The sequence below is a fragment of the Gopherus evgoodei genome, chromosome 6, assembly GCF_007399415.2.
Source record: "Gopherus evgoodei ecotype Sinaloan lineage chromosome 6, rGopEvg1_v1.p, whole genome shotgun sequence".
Lineage (NCBI taxonomy): Eukaryota > Metazoa > Chordata > Testudines > Testudinidae > Gopherus > Gopherus evgoodei.
The window spans coordinates 76,041,589-76,065,390 of record NC_044327.1 but is presented as its reverse complement, the minus strand read 5'-3'; the positions used below and the strand labels follow the sequence as shown (position 1 = coordinate 76,065,390).

The window sequence follows — 23,802 nt, the reverse complement described above, 5'->3', positions numbered from 1 at the left end:
TGGTATAGCTGAAGTTAAAAGGTGAGAGGTTTGGTTTGAAAGGCTGGCAAATTAGCCAGTCAAGACCAATTATCAGAAGTTCCTGTGTGACTAGTGCCTAAGTCTCAATGAAAGGCCATGGAACTTTGGTGCTTTAAAAAAAATTTTGACTGTCTGTTTACTTTTGGTAAATGATACATCCCAAATAGATTTCATTAGGGATGTACGTATATGAGAATGTCTGTGGATGTGAAATTGAGACATCAATGTTTTAAAAACACCAAATAACATTTGTTTACTAGAGTTCATTTGTAGATGTGGTTTAACACTGAGATGAGGTAAGTATAAACTAGTAACTTTTGCATTTGCTACTTCTGCACATACTGAGTTCAGACACTAGAGCAATAGCTTTTTTGGTGTTACAAGGATTTAAAATGTAAGGTAAAAAGCTGCTGTTAAATGATAGTGCTGGATATTCACTCCGCGGACATGAACTAAAATAAAATATCAGTATAGCAACAGCACAGACCCTGTTGAACAGCTGCAGTAATGTATGTCATATTTCATCAACTGTATGTTAAATGCAAAGAAGAATTTAACTTTCAGGGCTGAGATACAGACAAAACCCAGGCAATTCAAAGGTAAGGCTGACATTTCACCCTTATCTGTTGTCATTTTCCTTTTTAAATTGGTAACATTTAATTTAATGCTAATGAAAAGTGAGGGATAAATGCATTAGTTTGAGCCAGGAGCACCATGGGTAGATACTATGCAAGCCTCCACACACAGGTATGACAGTGCACCTGAAGCCTTATTTGCATTAACCCTGCTCTTCTAATCCTGGTTACTTTCAGTTGTGCCAGATTATAAAGTGGGTCTGTGATTTTAAGGACTAGCAGACACCAAAACTCTTGAGTATCTGTGTCCTCAGTAAGATTTGAAACCCAGTTCTCTAGCTGGACTGCTGGTATGAACACTTAAGCTTCACCACTGAGACTCTTTTTTCCTCCCTTTGATTTACCTCTGGTTGAATTAAAATCTAAATAGCATTCCTAAATTTGAATATCTTCACATTTGACTGTGCATCAACTAAAAATGTTAATAATTTAAAATTTATTTTATTTTTAAATGTCATTGTTTTGGAGAGAGTAGGGTCAAAACACAACCTCTGTGTTGCCCTCTTCAGAAAGGGGCCAAACTGCAAAAATCTAATCACTGTGTATAATTATACAAACAACAGGACTTAGCAAAAGAACAGGAAAACTGCAGTGTGAAAATTAGTTTTCAGCTTTGCATAATTCATTAGAATAACCCTCTTCTTCTATCCATCCCCAAATGTCCCTGCTTTGATGTGAGTGCTTACTGGAAACATGACACTTTTACACACCACTGCCTTCCTGTTTTTGTTGTTGTGGCCTTGTCCTTGAACACTTCCAAAATAAAATGCAAAGATATGATTTGATTCTAGTCATTCAGAAGCACAAGTTCCTCCCCTTTCACTGAAGTGCAGCCAGATTCTATAAATCAGTATACTATAGCCCCAAATGACCTAGCCCATAGTTTAATGCTTACATACTACAGTAACACCTACACAACCTCCTGCCAAAGATTGTTTCTTCCCTTTATTCCCAAATGCTACTGGTAGACCTTGAGTTCTAGTATTTTTCATTTCTATAGTACCTTTCATGTGGTAGGATTCCCAGATGCTTCAGAATCTGTGCCCACTGCTTAAATACAACTACCTTAAGCAGTGAAAGTGAGCAGCTAAGTACCTAACCAGCATGGAAGGATAAATGTCTGCCAAGGACAGGGGGGATATTATGTAAAAGACCATAGCACCCAGTCTCCCTAGCCACCAGCAGAGCCCCATAGTGCTAAATGCTGTAATAACAGAGTTCAATCTTTCTCGAAAGTTTATAACCTAATGTTCAGACTAGGCATAGCAAATGGGCATAGTAAATATTTAGAAGAAATGGGGGAAAGCAGATGAGAGTAACGGTAATATGAAGGTGTTTACACAGGACAGCTAGATTGTCTTGTGTTCGGAAGCCCAGAGAAGGTGTTTGTTTAGGTCAAGATGGTAGATGAGGGCCTGAACTAGAATTTCAGTGCTGTGGACAGGAAGAAGAGGCGAAATCTTAAAGATACTATGGAGGATGAAGTTGAAGATTTCTATGAGATTGAGATATGCAGGATCTAGAAAGAAGATGGGGTCCAGGATGTAGGCATGATTGAGAGGGAGGATGGCAGTGGTGAATGAGAGAAAAGAAAGAGGAAGTGGGGGAGGGCTTGAAGGGAAGACAAGGAGCTCTGTTTAAGTTGAGGGTGAGACGCATGGAAAAGATGTAGGACTGGACTGGAGACAGCTCTAGGAGTTAGGGTAAAACTGATGTATTGGTTTAAAGATAGTAGTTGAAACTGTGTGAAGAGAGGATTTTCAAGAAATTAGGAGAAGGTGAAGGATAGAGAGGAGAAGAAGTGGACTCACTGAAAATGATGCTGAAGGAGTGACAAGAGAAGTTGGAGAAGTGGCAGCTGAGAAAGGGCAAGATTTTAAAAAAGGTTATCAACTGTGCAGAAGCAGTTAAAAGGTCAAGGAGGAGGATGGAGCAGAAACCTTGGAACTGGACACTTAAAGCACTTGGTGAGAGCAGTGTCTAACCGTGGAGGGGAATGGCAGAAACTAGACTGAAGGGGATTTAGAAGGAGAGGAACTCAAGTCAACAGTTATAAGTAAGTGATTTGTTCAGCCAGTTAAGAGGTGAAAAGAGACTGGATGGTAGGTAGGTAGGGACCAAGCTTTTTTGTTTACAGAATGGGGGAGAGGACAGTATACTTGTGTCCATGAAGGGTAAGAAAAAATAGGACGCTGATCCTTCAGTGGCTTCTTTAGTACCTTCTCCATCCTTTTTCCAGTAAATCATGTTTGTTTTCTTGTAAACAACTTTCACTTTCAGGAGCATATTGGAGTTAAGATTTTTGTCCTTTAAACAAACTATTAGTGCTTTTTTACTAATCAATGACATCACAGTTGTGTTTTTAATAAATTTTTCTGTGGCAATTAACATTTTAAACCTAGAAGCACTATGAAAAAATGTATTTTTTTATCTTTAACAATACCAAGGGGTATGTGGTCAGATTCTCAGAGGTGGAGCAGATCTTGTTTAAATATACATCCTAACAATCCTTAAAATACTACTGTGCATGTGCTTGTGGCCACTTTCCTCAGTTCAGCTTCACAATAAAAATGCCCCAGGTGACCTATTTTCAGAGATGGGGTAGCAGAGGAAAGAATGCCTTGAGCTTCCCTTTTAAGGATTTCCATCTTCTTCCTGGGCTTGAGAACTAGGAAATTAGCTGGGGCAGGGGAACTTCCTAGTTGATTAGGTGGATTGAAGGTGCAGTGGAAGCCCATTGGCTCCTGTGCACCCAAGGGGAGGATTAATTGGCACCCTGGAAAGAGGAAAAGGCCTTTGTTTTGGAGGAGGGGTTGAGGCTCAGAAGGAATTTTTCCCTCACTGACCAATTGGCCTGGGCAGTGTGAGATTTTTTTTGGCTTCCCCTTAGCTGCCCAGCCCGTTGAGTAGGTTAGGTTGCAAAGAGGACGCTGTTGCATCTTGGCAGGTGCTCAGTGCCAATCATCATTCAATAGGGGAGTCTGGTTCCACGACAAACTACAGTTGGAAGCAAGATTAGAAGAATGCATCTTTGAAGAGGTTGTGGGGGATGGGATTGAGGCTCCTAGTGTGTGGTACAGCAAGGAACCAATCCCTATTCCTCATATATTTTTAAACATCTTAGGAACAAAAGGGGTCCCAACAATAGTACTGAGATCAAGTTAAAGGTGTGGAAAGGGAGGCTTGGGAGTAGCTTCCCCCTAGTGATGCAGATTACAGGGGGGAAAAATGACCTGCACCTAATGAGTTATTGCCAGATAGTTTTCCCAGATGTGTGTAATATATTAAAACCAAAATCCTGATGTATTATCTGTGTTCCTGCAGTGTCCAAAACAATGTTACATACATCATATTGTAAAACAGTTGTTTAAGACATTTAATTTCTTTTCTAAATTGAGAGTTGTGAAGCTTAATCATGTTGATATTCAAGGTTCCCCTTTATTTAATAAGACTTCCAGCTGACTGTCCCTCCTTTTCCACTGGTCAATGCATATCATTGTACCCGAATGCAACCACAAAGTTACATGTACTGGAAGTAATGTTGGCCTGTTTGTGTTTTAGTGATATTTTTGCTCCTAAAAGTTTGTCTTTATCAACTTTCAGCCTAAAAGCACTTTTTAAAAGCAAAGTCTATAAAATTATGAAAAGCTACTCACTAGTGATACAATTGTACTATTTGCCTTAGCTTTAGTATTGAATCATCCCAGCAGGTTAAAGAAGGTAAGCAAATGTCAGCCCATTTGAATGCTCTTCAATCAGCTTGATATCAATAAGCAAATTAATTTTGTGGACTTTCTGTGAATAACCTGTTCTAATTTATTTGCAATTTGACTGAAAAACAGTTTTGACTTGGTTTTCTATTGATCTTTTATGTTAAAAGAAACATTTGTGTTTACTTATTGCTACACCAGTAGAGGCTAAACTATTTAGGCTTTTCTACTGAATAATCTGACAAATATAAAAAAGCATTTTTGACATAATTGGATTTTTTTGTTGTTGCATTACAGTTGATCTGGGAAATAATGTTTATATTTACTTACCATCTTACTGGGGCTAAGTTTGTCTTTTTAGGATTTTTATATTAAATATCCAGATTTAATTTAACTGATTTTAAATATGGCTATGGCTTAATTCATTAGGTAATAAATTCTTACACACCAAAAAGAAATTCTGTAGAAGTATGACACACACTCTCTCTAATAGATACTTATTGCTCAGCTCAGAGATTCTTACTACTTTGGATATTAATACCGTAACAGTTCATGAAATGTGTGTGTCAGTTTTTAAATGAATATTTTATTGATCTAAAAATCTTAATTTATAAGTAAAACTTACATTACAGTAATAAATCCAGGGAATTTAAGGGATATATTGCATTTACAGTGAATTGTGCTGCAAGAATAATCTACCTTGCCTAATGCTCTGACCTTGTCCTTTTCAAATTCCTTAGGACTACTAGCAACAGTGTTACATGCTCCTTATTATTTTTTGCCTTTAAGGACCTATATGCTCTAGTTCCTGCACTTCTCTACTTTCCCATCATCACTCCTTTTGCTCTACCCCTAACCACTTTATTAGCTGCTTCATGCTCCCAACCTTGGTCATCTTCCACCTAGTTCTCTTAAGTGCTCTTGAAAAGATAATAGTGGCTTTTTGTAAAGATACCATGTTTACATCAAGCCCATTGATAACCTAAGTATCTCACAATTCTTTCTGAGAGCAGAGTTCCCTAGTAAAGGATTTGAAGATTGGTTTCTTTTATGCTTTAGTTGTCTTAAACTGAAGTTAATATAAAATGTTCCAAATGTTTCTACTGCCCAATACCTGTAATTGCAGTCCTGTTCTCCAAAGCCTCTGGAAAAGGAAGGTTTCAGGTCAGAGGAGTTAATCTGTGGTGGAAGAATGGGAGAGAAGGCCTCTTCCTAGAACCTAACAATCACCATTTTAAAAAGGGAGGGGCCTCTGCTTCAATCAGCTGTTTCTTGCAAAGCAATCTGGAAATCACCCCACCAAGACTGTGGCATGCTGGAAAATGAGAGAGTCTGTTTCTTCCGTAAACATAACCTCTCATAGCAGAATAGATTAAGGGGAACTAGGAGGCTATTTAGAACCAGCGAGCGTATTGCTGCTTGGGAAAGAGCTCTAAAGGTTTATATGGGTTATCTTAGCTTTCTGTGATTTGTTACATGGTAGAAAGGGTAAAGTAGTGTGGTGGCTGTTTTTCTTAGGGGGTGTCTCTTCTCCCTCCCTTATTTTGTGCTGTCTATATTAGAAGAAATGTGATTTTCTATTATCTTCATATTAGATAGCTGTTGGTAGTTTTAGCTCTTCCTCCTAAAAGTACTGCATGCCACAGTCTTACTGCCCAGTAGCATAGTAAAAAAAAAATTGTTATAACATGCAACCTTCTTCATTACTGTGCTTATACTAATATTTTAACTCTTACTTGTTCTATAGTAAGTACAGGGTAGCACTTTTCAGTTAAGTTTCTCACGTGTGTGAGAACTACTTAGAGCACAACTAAGGTATTATCAGCCTGAGTCACTGAGGTCTGATCTACACCAGTGTGGGGAAATTACACAACTTCAGCTACATGAATAACTTAAAATCTACTCACTGCGCTGAGTTGACAGCTGACGCTCCCCTGTTGACTCTGCCTGCGCCTCTTACTCCAGTAGAGTACCAGAGTTGATGGGAGAGCGCTCAGCAGTCGATGTGTCACATCTACACTAGACGTGATGGATTGATTACCTGCAGGATCAATGGGCAGCAATGTGGACAAGCCCTGAGTCTCACCCCTGAACTGAGAATAAAGGCCCTCCTGACTACTAGTCCCTTGCCACATGTGATCCTAGAGGACACTCCACCCTACATATTTATTTTGTGAAAACCCCTCTGTTTGACCTAAGTTATAATGCAGCATCCCTTTCTTGGAAAAGTAACTAAATGAGTGATTATACCTTCTCATTTCTGCCACAAGGGAGGGGAAAAAAGGGTTTAGACTAACCCTGTGGGGGGTTTCTGTGAACGTATACATTACCAAGAAATTAACTTTTATAAAGGTAGTAAAATGTTGCTGTACAAAAATGTCATTTCTCAGAAATGCCATGAGATAATTTCACATTGTGTCTAAACAGCTGTAGAAATTACCTCTAGAATTAATCTACTAACATGAGGCACTAGTCTCCGAAGTGGCGTCCTATACTTGCTCTCACAACTCTCAGAGAGCAAAAATGGAGCCATAGACAAATCAGTGAGAAACCATGGTGGAGCACTGACTTTAACTGCTGCAGGCCCAGCCTATATAATGAGGTTGCATTTTTAATCGGTGTCGCTTATGTAAATTTCATTTGCACAATGAGATGCACTGTAGGTGGGTGAAGCATTAAAATATTAAAGGATAACTCTCTACTTTTGATTTTAATCTTGAAAAATTTACTGCTGTATACTGAAAAAATGAAGTTTTCATTCTGCTTCAGCCCATGCTTCTTCCAGCATATAATTCACAAGAAAACAAGAGTTCAGGTTACCAAAGAAAAATGCTGAGAAATATCAAACATACCTATCTATATCTAATACTGACAGCTTCTTCTTGTTTAATGATTTCACCATACATTAAGCAGTGGAAGCTGTTGTCCAGATTGTTGGAAAAGGTGTATGCCCTTTAAGGGCTAGTAAGCCAGGCAGTGACTTTCTGCTACAGACTAGGTCAACTGGGGAGGCTCACCCATTCCTCCCCACCTCCTACTGACCAGAAGAGAGGGGAGGGACTCTACAAGTCCATGCCAGTGCAGCAAAAGCCCTCTTTTGGGTGGAGCAGCACCCACTTTCCCACCTGTGGAGAAATACCAGATACTGGCAGAATACACTGGGGGCATTGCAATAGTTGCAATGAGATTTTGGAATTAAATGATAAGCTTTACAGTAACAAGTCACCGGGACCAGATGGCATTCACCCGAGAGTTCTGAAAGAACTCAAATGTGAAGTTGTGGAACTATTAACTATGGTTTGTAACCTGTCCTTTAAATCGGCTTCTGTACTCAATGACTGGAAGACACATTAGCTATCTATCTATCTATCTAACACCAATATTTTAAAAGGGCTCTAGAGGTGATCCCAGCAATTACGGACCAGTGAGGCTAACATCAGTACTGGGCAAATTAGTTGAAACAATAGTAAAGAATAAAATTGTTGGGCAAAAGTCAACATAGTTTCTGTAAAGGGAAATAGTGTCTTACTAATCTATTAGAGTTCATATAGACAAGGGGGATCCAGGGGACATAGTGTACTTAGATTTCCAGAAAGCCTTTGACAATGTCCCTCAGCAAAGGGTCTTACATAAATTAAGTTGTCATGGGATAAGAGGGAGGGTCATTTCATGGATTGAGAACTGGTTAAAAGGCAGGGAACAAAGGGTAGGAATAAAAGGTAAATTCTCAGAATGGAGAGTGGTAACGAGTGGTATCCCCCAAAGGCCAGTCCTAGGACCAATCCTATTCAACTTATTCATAAATGATCTGGAGAAAGGGGTAAAAAGTGAGGTGGCAAAGTTTGAATATGATACTTAACTGCTTAAGATAGTTAAGACCAAAGCAGACTGAAGAACTTCAAAAAGATCTCACAAAATTAAGTGATTGAATAACAAAATGGCAAATGAAATTAAATGTGGATAAATGCAAAGTAATGTATATTGGAAAAAATAACCCCAACTATACATACAATATGATGGGGGTTAATTTAGCTACAATGAATCAGGAAAAAGATCCTGGAGTTATTGTGGATAGTTCTCTGAAGATGTCCACGCAGTATGCAGTGATGGTCAAAAAAGCAAATAGGATGTTAGGAATCATTAAAGAGGATAGACAATAAGACAGAGAGTAGCTTATTGCCCTTCTATAAAGCGGTGGTACGCCCGCATCTTGAATACTGCATACAGATGTGGTCTCATCTCAAAAAAGATATACTGGCATTAGAAGAGGTTTAGAGAAGGGCAACTAAAATGATTAGGGGGTTGGAATGGGTCTCATATGAGGAGAGATTAAAGAGACTAGGACTTTTCAGCTTGGAAAAGAGGAGACTAAGGGGGGATATGATAGAGGTATATAAAATCATGAGTGATGTAGAGAAAGTAAATAAGGAAAAGTTATTTACTTGTTCCCATAATACAAGAACTCGGGGCCACCAAATGAAATTAATTTAAAATAAATAAAAGGAAGTTCTTCACACAGTGCACAGTCAACTTGTGGAACTCCTTGCCGGAGGAGGTTGTGAAGGCTAGGACTGTGATAGCGTTTAAGAGAGAACTGGATAAATTCATGGAGGTTAAGTCCGTTAATGGATATTAGCCAAGATGGGTAAGGAAGGGTGTCCCTAGCTTCTGTTTGTCACAGGGTGGAGATGGATGGCAGGAGAGAGATAACTTGATCGTTGCCTGTTGGGTTCACTCAGATAAAATGGATTGGTAAAGGATTTAAAGGAGCAGAAACAGGCTGTTTATGACTCGTACAGGCAGGAACCAATATTGTCCATAGTGTCTCTCCCTCCGCCACCTACCCCCCCCCCCAATACAGTTGAGGGGATGGGAGGATAGTGAGGGGACCAGAATATGTAAAGAGGAGAGTGACAGAAGCCCCCTCCATATAGGTTTATGGAATTACCTGCACTTTCATCTGTGAGGTACGCCCAAGCATTTAAGAGTAAAGTTGGCAGCTCATTAAACCACAGCATATCTCCTGTCCTCCTTCTAGTGTAGCTGGACAATGTTGTATATGTTCATAAGGTAGACATTACAATTGAACTAAATATTAGAAATTCAGTATAGGAAATTGCACAACAATGGATGGATAAGATGGACAAGGCTTTCAGTACAGCAGAGAAAGTCTGGACACATCAACAGGGGACAAATTTTTACACTTTATCAAACTGAAAGTTATTTCAAACAAGAGTCTCACAATAATGATGCTTTAGTACGGTTGAGTTGTTCATTAATGGTGTATTGTTCTTCAGCAACCAACAGTGACAGGATAGGTATGGGTGCATTAAAATAGATTGCTCTAACTGGAGCACATTTAGGCCAAAGGCTTTTAACAGAAAGGTAATAGGAGTGACATTTTCAGACATGTTATACAAACAGAAAATATCAAAATAGCTCTATTATAAGAAGCAGCAATTAGCAACATATCTTTACAACAAAAATAAGTTTCCAAATTAAATAATTAACTGCACTGCTCATGAGAGCTAGACACATATATACATTTCCCTGCACACGCTATTTCTAAATATCTTTTTCAAATACGTAGTGCAATACAACTTTCCCAGCAATCACAACACAAGCGAGGTGCCCCACAAAGTAAGGCGCAGAGAATTTCTCATGGCCACAAACCTGCAGTTCCTACTCAGTCAATACTCCTAGTAATGTTACATAGAATTTTGCCTAAGAGTCAAATAAGTAGGCCCTTAGTAGTGGATAGCACACTCCTATGTATGGAGTTACTTTAGGTGTAGAACTCTTAATATATAGAGATATATTAAGATATAGAGATCTCATATCTCTGCATGATTTATACAATGGCTATTAAAACATTTGAAATGTAAATCATTTTTGTGTGCATGCCATTTAATTTACAAAATAGACTTTCAGGCAGTGGGGCACATCTGTATCAGAAGGACTGATTACTTTACGAAATAAAGAAATAAAACTAGTATATCACTTTTACCACTGCATTTTTCCCTTATACTGTATGTCACACCAAACAGATAATATGATATGCCATGAAGCATTTTAATACGACTTTGTAATTAGAAAGCAAAAACATTTCTATAACAGTTTAGTATTAAGTCTTTATGTGCACAAATGGTGTTCATAACCTGAAGCAATATGGATTTAGTTTGATAATATTTTCTTTACAACTGAACTATGTATTTCATTCACTAAACTAGTTAGTACAAATTAATATTAGTGGTACATATAAAAAGATGTAGTCAGTTACAAACCTGGCAGTATTTTTAGATATATGTATGTATTTTAAAGTCTCGTGAAGGAATGATAAAAAAGTCTGGAATCCCTTTAATTAATGGAGCTCTAGTAAGAGATTTGCACTTGTATTTCTCATTAGCTTACAGGTAGCCCAAGTCAGTCTGGATACACTGCAGCAGAAGTTAACAAGAGTGCCTAAAGCTTTGATAAAACTTAAATGCAGTAAGTTCCATTACATTGTATTTCCGTTTAAAGGTATAAAAAATAAAAAACTAATGGAAACTTATTGGATAAAAATATTAACGTTCAAATAAAACTGCACTTACATTTTCAAATCAGATTTAATCAGCATGACTTGAATATTTAATTTAGTTTTATGTGCCTTCTACTATCAAAAAATATTACAGATCTACCACTTATTTTACATTAGGTATTTTTATTGTGTTATGTTATGAATCACAGGCTTTCCCCACAGTATGACCCATATTTGAAGGCTTCATCAAATTTGTCTGTACAATGCTAAGTATATTTTGAATGATAAATGTCTTTGTACAATATTTACAAATTCTCTCCACTGTGATAAAAAGGCAAAATAAATAAAAAGCTTAGAGAAAGGAAATGCTGCCTAGGCTTTGGGCTTTTCCTTTTATCTTCCCTTAGCGGATGCTAGACTCCTCAGGAGATGAAGTTGGCTAGCCAGGATTGTTTCTCTTCCTCTTATTTGGGCTGTGACTGGGATATTGTTTCAGTTCCTGGTAGTGCACCTGTTTAAACACAACATTCAGAAAGAAACTGGTCAGGTGGCCACTCACCAGCAGGAAAAAAAAAAAGCACCAAAGGAATGAGAGATTTTTTTTTTCCTTGGAGGGAAAAAAGTGCTATCCTGCTTCAAACTGTATGGGATCTGCAGCTGGGCTGCAAAAACAATAGAATGATAGATCTGGAGTAAGAAGAAAAATCAGAATTAGGAAAATCCTGCCAGGAAATAAAATAGGATATTGATTTAGTGAAGTCTTTTTTGTTTTCCTCACAAAATATTACGTTGAAAATCAAACAGTATCCAGTTGAAAGAGATCAATACAAATTCCTTACAAACTGTTATTTAATACATTCTTCAGTAATGCAAAGCCCACACCACGTAGAGGGGCAGATTCAGACATAATGTATGCAAGTGCAACACCAAGTATGAATTTAACCCAGCATCTAAAAATGTTAAAGCCTATCCTATTGATCTACCTAGTGATTTATGAGAACAACGTGCTGTAACACTTAACAGTTCACGTAAGATCCCACACCCCAATATAAGCAGCAAAGAGTCTTGTGGCACCTTATAGACTAACAGACGTTTTGGAGCATGAGCTTTCGTGGGTGAATATGAACTTCATAACACTTTTTTTTCTTTTTTTAAAGGGCAACCTCATCCCCTATGGTAAATAAAACAACAATTTTCACCTTAGAAAAATAAGTGACAACAACAACAACCCAAATTCACGGTGCTACCACAAGATACTGGGCAAAACAGCCTGCCATTGACTGCACTATTGAATTTCCTTTCATTATCTGATATCCCTATTTCCTCTCTTCAGGGGCTGATAGCTTCAGGCAGCACTTCCTACAACAAACTCCAGCACAACATTACTCCAGTGATATTTACAACAGTCCCTGGCAGTTGGTTAATAGCAACTCTGTCACCCACTACCATTTCCCAAACCTTTTTTTACTGATTGCCCTTGAGGCTCCCTAAAGACACAACCAAGGCAAAAACTAATTCCCAAAGTGTAGAAGATTCACCAGCCTGTTTGAGTTTCAATTTCTATGGGCCAGAGAATATAAAGTCAAAACAAAATAATACAGTTTTTAAAATTATAAAAAAACCCAAAGCCATAGCATTATTAATCTAATGATAAATTGACAACCATATGAGAATTAAAAAAATATATACACACCACTTGTACATCTGAGGGAACTCTGGAAAGGAAGTCAAGTATCTCATTGTTATCAATTGCGTATGGACTGCGCAGTTTCTTTGTAAATTTACTGATGCCTGGAAAAGTGATAGTTCAAATGTTATTAAAATCTCTGGAGTTTTTATATCATCAATTATTTAAAAAAACATTTTTTGGCAAACTTCTGACAAAGATTTTAAGATACATGTCATAGGCTTATTTTTTCGCATTAACTTAGTGCACCGTGTACTCAGGCCTAGGTCTAAGCTACAAAGTTAGGGTACCGTATGTTGACTTGCATTGACCTAGTTGTGGCATGTCTACATCAAAATTTGTCTTCTGTCAACATATGCACACCATTATAGTGACACAATGACATCATCTTCCCCTAGTGACACTGTGCAACTGTAAACACTGCATTTCCTATGTCAACTCTTAACTGCTCTCCTGCAGCTGTCCCATAGTGCCCCTATTCCTGCAACAGTGGCCTCTCTGGTCACAAACTCCACAGCCAAGAGGTCACAGAGACCCAAAGCTGCCCACCACCTCCTCACCCCTCCTTTAAAATCCCTTGTGTGTTTTTGAAATTCCTTTTCCTAACTGCCTCCTCCTTGAGGAACACACCTACCAGCTCACCTTTGTTGTGTGCATCAGACCTTGCCAGCTCCAAAGGCACTAGAAGCACTCCTGCTGAGAGCAGGCAAGACATTCTGGATCTACTTGTGTAGGGAGAAGAGGCTGTGCTATGGAACAGCCACAGAAATATTGACAGCTATGTGCACAGGGGATGCTGAAACAGGGGCCTGAGAGGGATGAACAGTAATGGCACCTGATAGCAAAGGAACTTTGCCTGGGATACCAGAAGGCAAGGGAGGGCAACAAAAAAATCTGGTGTTGTCCCCAGACTTGCAGTTTTACAACAAACCATGTCATTCTTGGTGATGACTCTACCACACTCTACAGAGCACTGTGAATGCTTTGCTGGAGCCTGAGGAGGAGATCCCAGCTGTGAACAGTGATGAGGGGGTGGATGTGGACAGGAAAGGGGTAATTTTAAATTGTTGGACACAACAATTTTATTTTAAAAATTACTTAAACTATTTAGCTGAGAAAAACACGAAGCGGTAGGCCAACTCTTACTAATTGTTTCTCTGGCTGCCAACCCAGGGGTGTGACTCCCACTATTTAGTCATGGGGGGTCTTTTACATACTTTATTTTTCTGTGTCTTAATCATGGCATCCCCTAATCACAATTATTAATCATTTTATTATTAAATAAAGAAAAGAAAACAACAAGTAAATCACTGGTGACTTCCATTACAATTGCTTGTGTCTCTGTCTCTGTGAAGAGCTTTAAAAGAGATTACACCCTGGAGATTGAACCAGTCCAGGGGATGCTTTTCTCTTAGTAAGTTAAGACCAAAGTATATTGTTTCCTAGAATTATTGTGAATGCAGTTTAGCATCTTATTAGACACTGCAGCAAATTATTGTTGTTTCTACATAAACAGCTTACGCTTAAATAACCAGACAGTTTATAATTGGAGAAAGTAAGCAATCTTAACTAATCCTATGAAATTGAAGAAAATATTTAAATTAGTTACCTAGTAGAAGCCATTTCAGGCCAATTAACCAATATTAAGAATCCTAAATCCAATTAAAATCCACTATTTCTGTTTGCCAAGGTTTAGCCCATCTCTTCTCCAGGAAGACATGGTTTAACCATCTAATGATTAACAGGAGAAAGTTAATATTTTAAGTTACAAAAGCATAATAATATCCCAATAAAATCATTACAACGGTCTTGGCAGTGTCTTAGTTAACTTTCTCTCACCAAACCAGGTCAACGTTTTGGAGAAGCTTCCCTGGTTTCTTCTGGAGTCTTCTGTGTTTTTCCCAGCTGTCTGTGGCAGCTTACTGGATGGATAGGATGGGTTGTGAGATGCTTGCTGTCTAAGAAGCGTAGCCAGGGGCACTAGGGGCAAGGGGCTGTATGCATGTGTGAGGTGCTCACTTCAGAGTTTTTACACCTGTCTCCTTCCTATTTTCAAGAAATTATAGAAAAACACACCCTTTTGAGGTTTTTAGATTTAAAATTTTGAGATTGAAAGTTGCTTGCTGTCATCCTTTCAGGGTTGGCTTAGGTGACACTTTCAGCTCTTGAATATGCAGTATTTCTTTAACTGCCTTTGTTCTTGGGGATGGAAAGATCCAGATATCTTTTAAAATTAAACCTTTTTCTTTTTGTTCAGTCCATTTTCTAAGATATTTTTTCAGTTTTATCTTTTAATCTTTTTCCAATAGTCCAAAACATTCCTGTTTTTATACAAAAGTTCTGTTCTTAAAACAGTTTTTTTTTAATTAAATAATTGAAATAGTCTTGAGCTTAAATAATTAAGTGTTGACGACTTTGGAGATTTGATTCTTCTATTCCGGAGTTGGTTGAGGGTTTGCTTGTGCACTGTCAGAAATTAAGTTTCCATTAATATGAATATCCTATACTTAAATGGCTTCTCACACTAGTTGAGCAAGGTCATTAGATTCCATGTTGGTCCATAAGGCATTTTAACATTTACACAGCAATGACATCGGGAGCTATATTCGGAAGTTTTCATTTAGCTAACATTTGGAAGTCTGCATTTCACAGAGGTGTTTGTCATTTCAACATTTAAGAAATAAATAAAAGTTTAAAACATCTCCAACTAAACATGTTTTTCTCTAACGTGTTTAAGAACACAAGTAGATTTTCTCACAAGAGTGTGGGCGTTGGTAGAGCCCACCTTACGTAAACTTATTGCTCTGATAACACACCCTACATTCCTTTCACAATCATGTTTCGTCCTAAAATATCAGTGTTTACATGCTTTATTTCTTAATATTTGCTTGTCCATGGGAAATAAAAACAGAAACCTGGAATTTCTTTGATTAGATTTAACATTTCCTAACATAACTAGCCAAACATATGTATTTCCAAACATTCTGACTATAACCTTGTTAAAGCTATATCTTAATATTCAGTAAAGGTGCAAACAAGTTTGTAATGACAGGAAATTAAGTCGAACTAATTTTATTAATGTAATTTTTGCATCAATATTGAGGTCTTTCCTCCACAAGAAAGGGGGTGGGGATGAGATGTGGCAGGGACCATACTGTGAGGCAGAATCTGTTTGAAACTCTGCTGGAGTCAAAGCCACTTCTATCAGGTGAGTGAAGATGTGCTGATGAAGGAGAAAGAAGCATGGGATAAGGCGGTATGGTACTCCGATTACACAATTCACATCAGATCAGTTCCTGTGCTCAGGTCTGCTTTTCAATTTTTTCATTTGTTGAAGCAGGCAGGAGGGGGCCATGCAGAATAAATTGTTTAGGGATGTCTCTTCTATCCTCATGAGAGATGTCAATGAAACTTACATGGAAATATTCTGCAATCCTCTTCCGAAGATTCCTATGGAGCACATTCTTGTTTCTTACCCCACAATAGGAGACCTTCCCACATCACTCTGCAAGAAATTTGGCTGACACTGCTGCAATAAACAGGCTAGCAGCATACAGGACCAGGTGGCTTTGGGATGTCAGTTGCAGCTGGGTTCTCTGTGCCTTTGTCATCCTGAGCAGTGAGCCAAAAAAATCACCACCATCTGTGAGAACAGCGCCATTATTCATTGCACTTCCCTTATACCTGTATCCAGAGAGGGGTGCCAAATAATCAAGACTTCACTGCAACAGAACACTCACCATGGTTTGAGCTGCTGAGCAGTGCTGTAGTGAGGTGCTCCAAAGCTAAAGTGACAATGAACATTTCACATTAAAGGTATGTAGGGGGATAATGTAAGACAGTTTTGAGACTTATCTGTCCCTTTCCATTGTGACTGTATATCAGTGCTGTTTTTGTCTGTTTTAATCAGCAACCTCTAACAAAGTGGCCTTGAAAGATGCCCCTGAATGTCTGACCCTGATTAGGAGAAAGAAGAGGATTCAGAAGGACTTGCTCTCTGACACCCTCCCATCTTCTACTGCCTCAAGTCTGTGAATATAGGGCTTGGGAGGAGCCATATGACCATGAGAGACTGAGAATGGAGAGAGCAGTTGCTGCAGGAGAGGGAAAAAGACAGAGGTGCAGCGGGAAGCGCACCAGGACATCATGGATTTGCTAAGGCAGCAAACTCAGATGTTGCAGAACAGTATTGACCTACATTCCCAAGGTCCTGGACTCAGCAGCCTTTCCAGTTATTGGAGAACTCCACAGTCGCAGCTTGCTACATCCCCCAACATACCAGATGGCAGCCTAGTCTACATCCTTATCCCTACCACTTCACATGGGTGGGACAAGAAGAAGAATCATAGCTACACATATACAGAACGGTGAAAACCACAGAGTGCATATGTAGCCACAATCTACTATATTGTAGTAGGTTTTACATATTTGAATATTAATGATCACTCTTTTCTTCCTTTTTACTTGGCATTTTCAAGTATGATTCACCCTTTTACAGTGATGGTAGAAGACTTAATTTTGTTGTCTGTTTCTTTGCACACAAAGTTCTTTTTTTGGAGACACTGTATCTTTATTAGTTTGCTTCCTGCTGTGAATTCTGTAATGCTTGGTGTAAACACCCACTGATATTTAATCTTCGTACACATGACAGTCACTTTCATAAAACCATCAGACACCATGATTATGGTTGACTGTTAAGAGTCTCTTTAATGCCTCCTTTTGCCATATATCTCCAGTTGGCTCTTCTATTAGCCCATGTATCTGGCTGTTCAAATTCAGCAGACACTCAGTCCACCCTGACAGTAGCTTTTTCCCCTTCATCCTCACATATTATGTAATACACAATAAACAGCTATAACGACGGAGATGTTGGCCTTGCTGAGATGCTAGCTAGTGAATAAACAGCACCAGCACCCTTTCTGTCTACCAAGAGCACATTCAAGGTCTTTATCTGCTGAGCTAGTAGCTGAATCTTTTTTTGGTGCTGTTCAGGTAGCCAGTGTACAGCTTCAAGAGCCAGGGTAGCAATGGGTAGGCCGGGTCCCCCAGAATCCCTGTTAGCATTTCAACATCACCAATGGTAATCCAGTGGTCATGGACGTACATTCCTGCTTACAGCTTTTTGAGAAGTCTTGTGTTCTTAAAGATGAGAGTATCATATTGCTATCAATTAAATGCCCCTGGTGGTCCACTAGCACTTGCATAACCATGGAAGAGTATCCCTTTCTGTTGATGTACACAATGACAAGGTCGATTAGTGCCTGAATAAGGATATGCATGTTGTGTATCACCCCAGTATAGTCTGACAACCCGACTGCTGCAAATCCAGCCACTATTTCCTGTACATTACCCAGCATCACAGTCCTGTGTAGCAGGAGATGCTTAGTGGCCTTACATACTTTATGACAACTGCCTCCACTGTGGATTTTCAAATTCCAAACTGATTGCCAGCTGACAGACAGCAATCTGGCGTTGCAAGTTTCCACATCATAATTGCCACTTGCTTCTCCACTGTTAGTATAGCTCATTTTGATGGCCCTGTACTGGAGGTCTGGGGCAAGCTCAGCACACAGATACTGGAGTGTGGCCTGTTGCATCCAAGGGTTCTGAAGCCACTGCTAATCATCCCAAACCTGCATTACAATGAGATCCTATGAATCAGACCTCGTTTCTCAGGCCCATAAGCAGTGATCCACCATGTGGAACGGCTCCGCAATCACCAGCAGCCACCTGGCATTTTTTTCATCATCCCCATGAGTATCTGGTTATTGTGCTTGAACATCTCTTCATCTTCCTCATCACAATCTTGGTTGTAGTGGTACTGGTTCAAGTTCTGCAAATACAGGCAAATTTTGCATCTTCTATTAGCAACTCTCCTGAGAATGGTGCTGAGCCGTGAAGGATCCATGCTTCTGCCAGAGAGATGGCAGAGACAAAAATGCAGTGCATGGGCTGTGGAGATTTTTTAAAAGGTGTGAAGATTATAGGATGTAGAAATTATTTCAGGATGGAGAACGCAGCATGAGGGTAACTTGATCTCGCTCCCAGAAATCCCTAGGCAAATCACTGATATCTCATAAAGCACTGCAAGAATGTCCCAAAAGACAGTGGGCTGGGCAGTGGCACAGGGCACACTGGGATCCCTACCCATGGTGTGCCAGATTTTACACTGATGCAACACTTATGTTGGGTATGTGTAGCACCAGCAAAAGCGCCCAAGTGTGCAAGTACCCAAGCGATATACAAAAGTCAGCGACTGTTTCCTGATGCAACTTGCACTGATGAAACTTTGTAGTGTAGACAGTGTATCTGTCTCTAAATGTGCTCATAGAGTATTTTTCCCCCAACTAACCCCTCCTTAAATTTTCATCTCAGCAGTAACACTGAAAGGGGATTGGAAGTTTTCAGATGGAACATTTTTCTGTTAGAAAAGGCCAATTTGTCAAAAGCAAAACATTTTGTGGTAACATAGATTTTTGAGAAGGGTTCCGATGGAACCCTACCTTGCCAGCATGTTTCAAAACCTGCCTGCTAGGCACGTTTCAGTGAAAAACCTGCTTGGTTTCCTGCCAGCTTGCCTGCCCAGCTCCCTGGCAGGTGGCCTGAAAAATTGCTTCAGAGTTGGAACCCCAGGGCTTTTGGAGTTGACAGCTCCAGGGAAACTCTGCCATGATATCAGCCTCTTGGGCCAGCTCGCTGCCCAACTTCTGGAGTCTGGGGAGCAAGCTGCCCAGAGAGCTGGAGAGTCCTGACATCTCACAATATTTCATCCCAGAAACAGTAAAACAAGATGTTTCTGAAATATGCAATACGTTGCTGGGGCTGGCAGGCTCCATGGCACCCTCAACTCTGAACATTCAGGAACTGTCATGGAGCTGGGTATCCTGGAAGCCCTAGCAGCTTCTGATTACAAAACTGCATGTCAGTTTCAGTCAGCAACCACCAAGGGTCCCAGGGAGCATATTTCACTCCAGAAATATGTTCTGGTATTTCAGAAATTAAATATTGCAGAACTTCAGTTCACGAAAAATTTAAGGCTCTTTGGCCCAATTGGGACAAATTTTCTCAAAACTTTTCCATTACTGAAGAATGGAAATTTGATTTTCCTAGTCAGCTCTAGTGGCAACTGTTTTGTTTTTACCTTCTGGCACTTTGCAGTAAATCAAGGTAATGATCTTTACTTCTCTGCTTCAGAACTCTCAGGCTATACTGTCAGATTCAAGCTCCTGTCACAGTTCTGTTGTGGATTTTTTAAAATATACTGTATTTTGACTTAGGAATATTCTTAGAATGGAAGGTTTGATAGTTTATTTTTCCACAAAAAGAAAAGCTGTACTGGGTTATTCAAATCAGCAAATGAAGTTCAAAGGTACCACGCCCATCTTATCAAGACTAAGCTAAAACAGCATTTCTCAATTACAATTGCTATTGCATATTAGACATTGGATCTGAATCACCACGGAGGGCTCCCTGGGTAATAGCATGGCAAGGCCCAGTTTGTGGGCTGTGGAAACAAAATATGTCCAAAACAGGGCCCACAATGGCACAAGCCTCCCAGAATCCCACATCAGCCAGAGCAAGCTGGGACAGCACTCAAAATGAACTGGGCCTGCTCTGTGGGTTTTGGGACCAAGCTAGCTGGGACGTAAGCTGATTCAGTTTCTCATTCAGGCAGCCTTTGCTGGCAGATCATCTATGAAACTCTAGCCAGGTTATGAAGCTTCATGCCCTTGGCAGAATGTGTATAGCAGAGCAGTAGTGGTAACACCACTGGCCTTCCACAGAGTGAATCCACAATCCTACACAACTGCCCTGCAGTGCAGAATGTGAGGAGAGGAGAAAGCTGCACCCTGGGGGGAAGAATTTGGTAACTGGTGTACGTTGTGAAATTCTAGCCCTTACTAAAATTGGTGAATAGGGTATCTGAGATCCAGCCACATCCATTTGACGGGACCCAATTCAGCATGGAGGCACTGAGAAATCAATTGTCTATCCCAGACCTTCTCAAACTGATCTTGGACCACCTATTGGTTAAGGAATAGCTGGCAAACCACATGGAATCAGCTGCTTCTTGGTAGCACCAGAAGAGCCTGGATATCTGTAAAAATAGCTATAAATAAAGAGGAACAAACTTAGGATTCTCCCATTAGCCTTATCACACAGGAGGAGTAAGAGACAGGAGTCGCTATGACTGGAGACTGCAGCCAGACAAGAGCCACCATTAGGAGAGATGTGTTCAGCAAAAAGGGAACCATGCACCATGTGAAAAGGAGTGGGTGAAGCAGAGGACTGTACAGCAATGAGACAGCATGTAGGGGGAAGGAGAAGAGAAGAAAAACAAAATGGATGGGAGGGAAGCTGAAATGGCGAGCAAGAGGAAATGATGTGATTAAGCCTTTTCAAAACATTTAAGATGAAGCATTTTGATAAGAGCGAAAAATACATCAAATACTTTCTAACATCGTTTTTCCATATAAGCAGCTGTGTTGGCCACAGGGATGCTGCACAATTTTTAACAGAATTAGCTTGCAGGTGGTCCAGAAGAGACACTGGACAAGTCTGAGAATTCTTAGTTTATTCAGAGGAAGAGCAAAGAATCCTTTGGAATGAAGAGTCTCCTAGAAAAAGTCTTCAGTGGGCGCAAAAGAGGAAAATGTAGCAATGCAGATGCTATCTGACATTGCCTGGAGGAAATTTCTTAAGGAGAAGGGCTGCCTCACTAAACAGCAGCATGGCCATATGAATTTGCAAAGCAGCTCAGAAACTACTTTCCTGGAGGTGACCACCTTTCTTTCACTAAAACCAAATAAAAATAAGCATTTGCTTTTAAATGCAAAAAAAATGAATGAGAAGAGGAGTTGAATATACACAATGAGGGTAGAAACGCCAAATCAAGTGAAAAGGTGTGTGTGTTTGCTGGGTTCCATTTCAAGAGCAGTTTTCTGGACTTCAGTCAACAGTTTAAACTTCTGTCACAAATGTCTATCACCTGGTCTATGTGGGAAAAATGCAATTTTGGAAACAAACTAAAAGACTGTGTCTCATAGCAAGGGTAGGTTAGCAGTAGAAAAGTAAAAAGTAAGATGAAATCCTTGAACATGAAACACCTCATACCTGCCTCTTTCATTTGTATAGATTTTTGTCCCTTAAAACTTCTTAACTGCTCCGTGTTTCTTCTGTGTTCATCGCTCATCAAATAAAAGTTTTCTGAACTGTATAATCAATTTTGGTGTCATTTCATTTATGTGTAAGGACTCAGAATATTCTGCATCCACCCAGTTTGCTTCAAGTTTCCTAATCCTGATTCAGATATAAGAAAATAAACTATTTGGAGTCATTTTACTGATTTTATGTTGTCCATGGAGTCTGAACATTGAATTCTTCAAGGCATGAGTTTTTCCAGAAAAGAAAAGGTAGTCACTCCCATAGACTTAAATGAGAATTCTCTCTGTACAGGGTGTGTACTTACAGAATGCAGGTACAGCCGCTACAGAGGTGGGGGGGTGTTAAAATATATGATCGAAAACACTGAACAATCTTTATAACTGATATACTGTTCAGTAGCTTTTCTAAATCAGTATAAAGAAAATACACAAGCCTATATGAGAGGTTAAGCTGTCTCCTTTAAAAAAAAATAAAAAAGCCAACCCACTTTTGTTCATTATCCACCAGTAAAATAGCATATATGTTTTTGTTATTCCAGAGGTGACCCTTTAAGCAGGTGTCTAAGCACTGTGTTTACGTATACTTACACAAGATAAAGTGCTGCAGCAAAAACATATTGTCCTAAATGCACTATATAGATTGAAATGCCCGTTTGTGTATAAGTGGTGAAAATAAATCAGAGTAATATCCAGACAAAGCTACACTTTGATATATGAAAAATCCTCATGGCTACATGTTTATAGTATGATGAAGTCTAGACTGCCAGACAAGAAAAATGCATTTTGCAAGTGGGCCTAAATCTTTACACAGTTGTGATTTTTAACTAACTTGTCTGTTTCCATCATGGAATAGCTTCATGACCATAAATACTGAAAACTACTGACAGTATAACTCATCCCTTAAAAAACAGTTTGTTCTAAGTGGCACAGACAGTTAAAAAAAGGCTTTACTTACCCCAGACAAGGACAATGTATCTCAGTGGAATGAAATACAGGATGACTGTGAACATACAGAGGGCAACAATTGCCAGCCAGCTTAAGAATGGGACAGTCCAGTTGAATGTACTGAATGAAAAATTAACATAAGTCAGAAGTCTAATCACTTCACAAAACTAATAAGAGAACAAACAATGGGCAGGCAGACTACAACTCTGTAAATGGAACAGTCTTCAGCAGTGAGAGGACTGAAACTGCATATGAATGCATGGATGCTAAATACGTTGGAGATCTTGTGTTTGATCCCACCCCCTGAGAAGATGAAACTGGGGCTTAGACTCTCTATCCCATGCAGGATGGCATCTATAAGTGCCTGCATGCAAGCTGAAAACCAGTGCTTATGGCCTTAGGAGTTCCAGTACTTTCCCCTATTTAAGCCCCAGATGCCTGTCCTCTGTTCACTTACTCCAATAGAGTCCGAGGCATCCCTCCACTCTTAACTGGAATGAGAGTATTATACAATGCTGCTTCGGTCATCTGATCTGATTCTCCCCTATACTCTGTCTGATATACGTGGTCAGAGAAAGAAATTAAAAGCTGATCAGAGGGCACATCTTTCTCTGTTTAACATGTACCAGCACTCCCTGTCAGTGATCGTTCAATCACAGTGGGGGAAGACTGAGTGAAAAGTGTGCCTATGTGCAAGATAGGCAACCTTTTCACATTACTGTTAGGGGTTAGGGAAAGGTAGGTACGACGGGTTTTGCTGAAGGTGATGGACAATATAGGGAGGATAGGGAAGGAAAAAAGACAGAAGCAGGGCAGCAAAGGAAAGGAGAAAAAAAGGGGTGGGGAAAACAAAAGAAGGGAGTGGACAAAGAGAACTGAAATTACAATAAGGAAACAAGCTGTTCCAATCTCAAAAAAATGGGAAGGGCATTATTCATTCAAAGACAAAGGAAAAACAGAGGGACTGGGCTCCAATAGAAGTTTCAGGGAAATGGGTTGTCACAGCAAACCTTCAGCTTAAAAAAACCCTAAGTGTGTGTCCCAGATCTCAAAGTGTAATAAAGATCTGCTGAGCAGCCAGTTTTGTAGAGCCTGAGTCTGGAAACAGCTAAGTTGTGGG

General features: G+C 39.5%; 1 protein-coding gene across 8 annotated transcripts in view; it reads right to left on the bottom strand.

The window, feature by feature from the left end:
• Positions 1 to 23,802, bottom strand: part of MCTP1 (multiple C2 and transmembrane domain containing 1) — a 548,019-nt gene that overhangs the window by 51,262 nt on the left and 472,955 nt on the right. For 4 of the 8 annotated variants that reach the window (XR_004001078.1, XR_004001076.1, XR_004001077.1 and 1 more), the window contains exons 19-20: positions 22,693 to 22,802; positions 12,580 to 12,677 (exon numbers count right to left, since the gene is read on the bottom strand). Coding sequence is in view for 5 of the 8 variants with exons in the window: in XM_030567947.1 (XP_030423807.1) it covers positions 12,580 to 12,677; positions 22,693 to 22,802 (208 nt within the window). In the remaining 3 variants the exon portion in view is untranslated. Of the gene's footprint in view, positions 1 to 9,629; positions 11,398 to 12,579; positions 12,678 to 22,692; positions 22,803 to 23,802 lie in introns of those variants that run through there. The other 4 variants (XM_030567942.1, XM_030567943.1, XM_030567945.1 and 1 more) reach the window with 2 other exon arrangements.